At 50.2% G+C, this 7875-nt stretch overlaps 1 protein-coding gene across 1 annotated transcript; it reads right to left on the reverse strand.

The window, feature by feature from the left end:
* Positions 1 to 6771: 6771 nt before the first annotated feature.
* Positions 6772 to 7462, reverse strand: CUNH3orf86 (chromosome unknown C3orf86 homolog). The gene is made up of 2 exons (XM_071616132.1): positions 7298 to 7462; positions 6772 to 7224 (listed from the first exon to the last, which is right to left on the reverse strand). The coding sequence occupies exons 1-2, from the start codon at positions 7460 to 7462 to the stop codon at positions 6877 to 6879; spliced, it is 513 nt and encodes a 170-aa protein (XP_071472233.1). The 3' UTR covers positions 6772 to 6876.
* Positions 7463 to 7875: the final 413 nt, after the last annotated feature.

The raw sequence follows: 7875 nt of genomic DNA on the forward strand, positions 1-7875 counted from the left end.
CCAGAGAGCTGATTTTTCAATTACTAGTAGTTTCAATACTGTCCAATTAGTAGTTTTACAATTCTGGCAGTGTAAGAAATTGGTGACCTAACACCAAAGGGAAAACTGTCCGACCACTGAGAAGGGGCACCCAGCCTCTGTCTTTATAAAGCCTCGAGGGAGAAATGATCTCCAGCAGGACCTCGCTCCAGATCACAGCTCAGGCTGTCCTGAGGGAGAGCTGGGTCCTGCCCTCCAGGGGAGCTGCACCCTCTGGCCTGCTGCCCAAACAGCATCTCCAGGAATCTTCCTCCTCCTCCTCCCTCCGACAAACGCAGCTACCTCCAGGCAGCCTCCTTGAGCTACTAAGAGGGTGGCAGGCTTTGTTGAGTGGGCAAGATAAGAAGTTTCAGGGCCAGCTCACCTTTGAAATTTCTAAAGATTAGTGTCCTTGGGGTAAACCCATCCAGCTCAGGTCGCTGCAGTGCCCCCACTTCTTCCATACTAACTGCCTGTGTCATGGAGGCTGCCACTTCACCCCCAGCTGCCCCGGGCAGTTCTGGCTAGGCTCCCCTTGAGCAAATCAACAGATCAAATCAGTCCAGTAGAGACTGATGGGACCTCAAGTCTCCTCTGTGGACCATGGAAACCTCCCACCCACAGGCCAGGGGTGCCAAAGATGTATCAGGGAGGATTAGCTGACCATCCAAAGCTTGGCCTATTCCAAGACCACCCTCTTACCTATGTCACCTAACATCAGATGCAATGCAGATCCCAACCTGGTCCCCTCTGACACAGTTGGTCACTGCAGGTGACCATTCCATGGCTCAACCCTAGGAGACCCAAAGTGCTAGTCCTAGTGGCTTCACATGCTAGGTGGCCTTGGCAAAGTCCCGCTACTCTTGGCCATCTATAAAAGGAGAGGCAGAGCATGTTCTTGGAGGTTCTGTCCACCCTGAGCAAGTCTATCCCCGGAAGCCAGAATCCTGCCATGGGTGGTCCTTGGTCCCATGGATCCCTCCCTCTTAGCAATTGTGAGAACAGAGAAGGAGGTGGAACAGCCAGTGCTCTGGACAGGTGAGACAGTTCAGTAGAGTGCCCCCTCTTCCTCCCCTGAAGCCTCTGCAGCCACAGCCTGTTTCCATTGGCCACTCAAAATCCTTGCCCCGCGGTGAGCTTCCTACAATGGAGCATTTTAGGGATTTTCCCCCAGAGCTGACAGAGGTTAACAAGTGGAAAAACTAAAACCCAAAATAAGGAAAAGGCTTGTCCAAACCCTTCAGACTGCAGCAGGCAGAGTTGGCATTGGAGCCCAGATGTCCTGTGGCCAGGGAGGGATTTGAGCAAGAGTAACACCCCAGCTCTGGGCAAGCCTGCCCCACCAGGTGTTTGATCTGGAGCCCATCAGTTCTGCACCCTCCGGCTCCAAGAGAAGCTGGGCAGCACCCTTGTCCCTCACCTTTTCATTCTGCCCTTGTTCCAACCAGGGCATGGGGTGTGCTGCTCAGTACGAGATGTGGTGCAAGCTGGAGGGGCCATCAGATTTTCACCATCCAATCTTCAAGACGTAGAGAATTTTGCATTTTCTCTTTTATCGCTACCACGGGCACTGGCCTAGACCTGGTATCTGTGTGCACGAGCCAGAGACTTGGAGGTCAGCAGGACAAGCAGCTAGGCCTTAGGAAGAACAGTGTGACCACAGGAATAGAGAACAACCCTAGTGCCTCACTTTTATTTTCACTCCAGAACTCAGGATTTTTAAATTTGGAAGTAAAATCATTAATCTTTTTCTTTCCTCCTAGATTCCTAACAAACAGGGAGATCCTAGGCACTGGTGACATGGCAGGGACCAATCAGAAAGCTGTTGTGAGGAGCTGACACTGGAAGACTGAGCATCATTTAGCTTTTTCTTGGTGCATTAGTAGCTGGAATAAATTACAAACTAGCTGGCTTATACAGCAGGAATCAGGTGTTGAAAGGACTGCTGTCCCAGAAAGAGTCCTTCATTTGCCTCTCCCAATCTCTGTTGGCTGTGGGCACTCCTTGACTTGTAGCCCAATCACTCTAATGTCTGCCTGTCATCACAGTACCTGCTCCTCTTCTCTGCGGGAGGAGCGGTACCCTCTAGCACGCCTGGTCAGTGCACCCGTGTGGCACTGTGTGGTGGCAGCTGTGGAAACCTTCTCTGACTCTACTGAGCCCCATATTCCTCCCTCCCTTTAAAATGTTCAAATCATTATGAGGCTCAGATCTTTGCCTATTAGACATTTTTAAGTAACTTCCTCTTTTCTAACTTTTATATATTTTGCATAACATGGGGTCCTGTGAAGTGCCTTAAAATCTAACCTAAGAATGACCCCAAACTGGACAGAACTTAAAAGTCTTAGATTCAGGAATGGGAGCTACATGAATTGCAATCAAGGGCAGGGATACTAATCATGAAATTATAACATAAGACTCAAATAGCAAAAAGCTTAGTAAAGCTAAAGTTCTCTAAAAAGCTGCCTCCATATTCAAAGTCTTGCAGGCTGTTTGATCTCAGCTGAGTAGAACATTGAGATTGTGGAGAGATGGAATGGTGCATGTCTAGAACCCAAATTATCACCAGGCATGGTGGCACATGCCTGTAACCCCAACGACTCAGGAGGCAGAGGCAGGAGGATCTCAACTTTGAGGCCTAAGCAGCTTAGCAAGACCCTGTCTCAAAATAAAAAATAAAAAGGGCTGGGTATGTGGCTCAGCAGTTAAGTGCCCCTGGGTTCAATCCCCAGTACTACCACCACCACCACTATCACCCCCAAAAATAGAGCCAAAATTATCTTGGACTGTCATAGTCACTTTAGGAAAATATCCATTTGCTTTTAACCTTTGTGTCTGGTTTATGACCAACAGATAAATATCTCCAAAGGTATTATTAAGCTTAGTTAATGTTTGTTATTTGGTCCCATGAAAAGGACACCATTAGCCTCCACCAACCCCAAAAGGTAACAATGCTGTAAGTTGATGTCTGAACCCTATAGAAAAGATTTCCCTGCCTCGCTATAGCTGCCTACCTAACACAGCCACCAATGAATTTGTTGGATGTTGATAACTTTTTTGTTCTTTGACTATAAAAGTTGATGTAACCTCTTCCTCTTCGGAGCCCATCATTCAGAGTAACTTGAATCTGTTCTTGGGCTTTAGGCACTCACATTTGGCTCATAATAAACTATTTCTTTTTTCCTTGAAAGCAGAATTTATGGGGCTGGGGATGTGGCTCAAGTGGTAGCGCACTTGCCTGGCATGTGCAGGGCGCTGGGTTCGCTCCTCAGCGCCACGTAAAAATAAAAAGATGTTGTGCCCACTGAAAACTAAAAAAATAAATATAAAAAAAGAAAGCAGAATTTATATTTTTCATCAACATTTTGAAAGACACAGAAGCATCCAATCAAGACCCAAGATATCACCAGTCCCTTCAACTTCAAAAAGTCCTCAAAACCCCTCTTCAATGGCCAATGGGAGATGGATTTGAGCATGCCTCCTGTCTCCTTATCAGTTAACCTCCAATAAAATGTTTTCTTTTTGCAAAAGTCAGCATGCCACAGTATTTGGCTTATATGGACATGGGGCAGCAAGCCCTGGCTCAGTACCAATTGGCCCCAGATGGATAATACTGACTTATCGGTGTCCCCATTCCTGTGGCCTGGCCCCTGAGCCTTGCTAGCATATTACGCATTTATCAAAAACAAAACAAATCTTATTGAATATCTACATCCTTGACACCAAGATATAGCAGCCTTGCTCCTGATGACCTGATATTAGCAGCCCACCCCTTTCTCAAAGCAAGGTGCATGGGCTTTGTGACTGACTTGTCTCCACCTAGGGTAGCCCGGATGTGTTCTGGAGGGAAGAACTGCTGTGGTATTGTGGTCTAGTGGACAGACCTAGGGATGAGCAGGCACAGAGGCATGCTTAAGGTCCCAGGCTGCATAAAGGGGGGCATCCCTAGTGTACAGGTGAGGAGCATGGAGCCCATGGGCTTATAGGAACCAGGTCCTGCCCATTCACTGCATTGGCCCACTGTCCCTGCAGTGGCCTGTTCTGGTTGTGTATCCCAGTGAGAGACAGCACACGGGCCTCCTCTCAGCCCAGGTGCAGCCTATTTGGCCAGCCCCCAACCCCTACCACGTGGAATCTAGAAGAAAAGCCCATATCATATGCGGAGACTGTGTCTTACTAGGCCCCTGGTCTCCACCAGCCAAAATCCAAGATGAGTCCAGGAAGATAAGCTGGCTCCTCGTCCTTTGTGGGTCTATAGCAGGTGATAGCACAGACTGGGTCCAGGGAGGAACTGTCCCCATCCTATAGTCTCCTTGGGTCATGAAGTGGCACACAGGCTGGGAGCCCGTATCTGTAAGGGTCAGAACAGGACCCTAACCCTCCACCTGAACAGCTCTCTGGCAGAAGGACAGCCAGGGGGATTTGAGGGCTGGACTCAAGGCGCCTCCAGGAAGCATCTTGCCTATCCCCACACTGAGCCTGTGAGTCTCAGCAGCTGAGCTAGCGGGGAGTGGCAGGCCCTCTTATACAGGTATCGCAGCGCAGAAGGACTGTATGGAACAATCCCCCAGCTCTCAGAATCTACCTCCCTCCTCAGCCAGGGCTGGGCTTCCATTGTGTTCATCACACCCCAGAGAGTGTTTGCTGCAACCTCCCTGGTGACCTGGAGCAGGCCCCCTTTCTCACCCCCATTTTGTAGGTAGGTGTTGCTTAGCTTGCTAGGAAGTGAGGGGCTGGGCTTCAAACCCAGACCTGAAGACCCCAGAACTCTATTGACTGATGCTCTGCTCACTGTGGCTGGGTATAACCCCCCATGGCCCTCAGCAGAAAGGTCACACTTCTCACCACAGGAGAGAGGTAAAGCTGGTTCAGGAACATCTGTAGCCACATGTTCATAGACACCAAGCAGAGAAGCCTTTGTACCAGACCAGCAAGTACCATGGGTACTGGGCCACATCAGGATTATAAATGAACTGCGCCAGGGGGTCATAGTTCCCAGGAGCCAACCCAGACCCCTCCCCACTGCCTCCATCTGCAAGGCCAGCCAACCAGGTCTGGAGCTCACTGGGGCCCCCTGTTCTGGGTTATCACCCTCAATGTCACCTTCTGTTCTGACCAAAAATACTTCCTCAGGTGAGGGGAATAGATGCAGCAGAGAATGTGGGTAACCACGGGACCATTCCCCCGCTCACAGCCTGAGGTTAGCATGTTCTTTGCCTGGCTGATTAACCAGTTAGCTATCCTGGGATTGGCATTAAGTCAAAGGAGGTGAGGTAATGGTGAGACAGAAGGAAGAACTCTCCAGCCATCAGAGGCCTTGCCAGTGTCAGGATATGGTAAGCCCATCATTGGGAAGCAAATAGACTACTATAGACTTCCACAGCCATCCAGCTGAGGGCACCAGGTGTCTCTGACCTTACGTTTCCTACATATTAACAGGTGTTCAATCAACACACAGTCTCAGTTTTTCCAACAGAAGGTGAAAGGCTCCTGAGGTCTACCTGCCCACATCCACAAAACCAGTATCCAAAAAACCTAGGTTCAAAGTTTCCCTTCCTCTAACCCTAGAACCTCTACTCATGCAGGTCACCCTTAGGGATGCACAGGCCCAAGGGACACATGGCAGCGTCCTGCCCTGTTATAGGCAGGAATAGGAAAGAGGGCACACCTTCCTGGGGGAGTCATGTACTCAGAAGGCCTTGAAATCCTTGGCTGAGGGTTTTCCATGCTTCCTCTGGGCCAGGCGCTGGACTCCGGCCAACAGGTATTGGAAGCTGCACTGGTGAAGGGTCACAGGGGTGGTCCTGTGTAGCCGGGATCCCCAACGTGGAGAGTGGTGCATAAAGGATATAAGATCTCCTGCCCCACCAAAGTTACTGCCTGGAGAAGAAGATGCAGTTCCAAGCTGAGGGTGCATCTGCAGCCCTTAGTGGTCCCCACAGGCCTCATGCCCCTCCACGGCCACCTTCTGCGTTCATCCCTGGCCCCACCTGAATAACAACACCCACCTGCCTGCCCTTCACTCCCCTCAGAGCCACGCTCCCTACCCCAAGGCCCTCTGTGGTCCTCGGGATTAAAGGAGCTATTGCATCTCCCTGATGGTTCTCTCAAAGTCCTCCCCTCCCAGCCTTACCTCCTCCCCAGCTGTGCCCCAACCTGCTCCAGGACCCAGTTTACCTTCCATCTCCATATTTTTTCCTAAGGCTGTTCCTGCTCACCAGGATGTCTTCCTCCCTGCTGTATGAGTACACAGGACCCATGTGGCTTGCCCATGCCCCCCCTAGACCCTCACCGAGTCTGTCCACATGAACTCTGGCAGTCCTGCCTGGAATTCTGACCTGGAAACTTGTCCTAGGCTCTGAGCTTGAGGAGCGGAGCAGGAGGGAGCGTTTCCCGTGAGCAGATGAATGGAGCTGAGAAAAAGCTGACCTGAGAGCAACAGGGCCCTAGCCCCCTTCTGTCCCGAGTGCCCCAGGGACAGTAGGCCTGTGGGTTCCACTTATCCAGATCTGTTCCCATCCTCATCAAGAGGGTCTCCTTCTGACCCTGGATGGAAACTAAACACATGGCTTTGACTCCAACGTCAGAACTGAACTACTGAACTGCAAAGAGTTCAGAGTAAAATACCAAGACAGCTCAGGAACTAAAGAAAGTTCCAGAAGACATTGTATGTCAAGATCTAAGTCAAATTTTATATTTAGTTGAAAGCATGTGGCAGATTGCTCAGAACCCTGGGAGATTCCTGTACTTCTGGAGCAGTGGTAGATGGGGCCCTCACCGAGGTGAGGTATAGGAAGGTGGTTACTCTGGCTCTGATGCTCAGAAAGGTACTTAAAGGGTGTAGCCAGACAAATGCTCTCAAGGTTCAAAAGGTAAATCGGTTATTCCCAGTAAGGACATTTTTTCAGCTTGCCGGTGAAGGCCAAGGTGGGAGAAGGGCTGGGAGAAAATTTGGCCAGTAGGAGCCGAGGAGTTGGTCCAAGGGGGCCAACTAGCAGAGTCCCCCCTGGGGGTGACATGATGACAGGGATTGCATGTGCCAGGTAGGGGCAGAGGGGCTGGTCCAAGGGGACCCTGTGCTGGCAGAGCCCCTCCTGGGGGTGAGATGGTGACAGGGATTGCTGCAAACGGCGGGGGGGCTCCTTGTCCCAGCTTTAGTCTGGCTGAAGGCTGGCGGAGATCGGAGGAAGTTTGTAGAGTCCGGGTCTTTCAGTGGAGCATCAAGAGTGGGCGGAGGGGCAGGCCTTTGCGCTGTGGCTGGGCCCAGGGGCCTCTGAACGGCTGCCTGAGTGCCCCCGTGCTGGGCGACGGTCCTCTCCTGTTTCTCAGCAGCTGCAGGTGTGTCAGGGTTCTGTGGGGGGTAGGTGATTTCTCCGGTTATCTCATTTACCCAGAAAAATATATCTAGAGGTTTCTTCCCCTGTCCAAACTGACTCCTAGACATATCTAAAAGGGAGAAAAAAGAGGCAACACAGGTGCGGCGTTGGAGTGGCAGGTCAGAGGCAGCAGGAGGCACCTGCGCATCCACAAACGCACACCTGCACTAAGGCCTACCTGTCCTGGGGCCTGCTCTTCACCGTGCTCCAGAAATCTTCCCAGGACCAGGAACAGGCCCAGATGGAGGCTCCAGATTTTTTTTTTAAATCATCTCTTCAAAAATTAAAAAGTTAATTTTAAAATTAAAAATTTAAAGTTAAATTTTAACAATTTTAAAGTACAGTTAGCCCTCCAAATCCTTATCACAGATTCAATCCACCACAGATCGACAATATTCAAAGGAAAAAAGTTGGATCTGTATGAACATGCACAGATTTATTTTTCTGTCATTATTCCCTAAATAATATAATGCCTACTTAT

Source organism: Marmota flaviventris, chromosome 1 (genome assembly GCF_047511675.1).
Source record: "Marmota flaviventris isolate mMarFla1 chromosome 1, mMarFla1.hap1, whole genome shotgun sequence".
In the NCBI taxonomy this organism is placed as follows: Eukaryota; Metazoa; Chordata; class Mammalia; order Rodentia; family Sciuridae; genus Marmota; species Marmota flaviventris.

Bases quoted from the DNA above. Each gene is read 5' to 3' on its own strand.
- CUNH3orf86 (XM_071616132.1), bottom strand. From the start codon at position 7,462: ATGTCTAGGAGTCAGTTTGGACAGGGGAAGAAACCTCTAGATATATTT. The intron at 7,225-7,297 runs GTTCAGAGGCCC...CTCCACTGAAAG, and splicing joins ACGGGGGCACTCAGGCAGCC to ACCCGGACTCTACAAACTTC.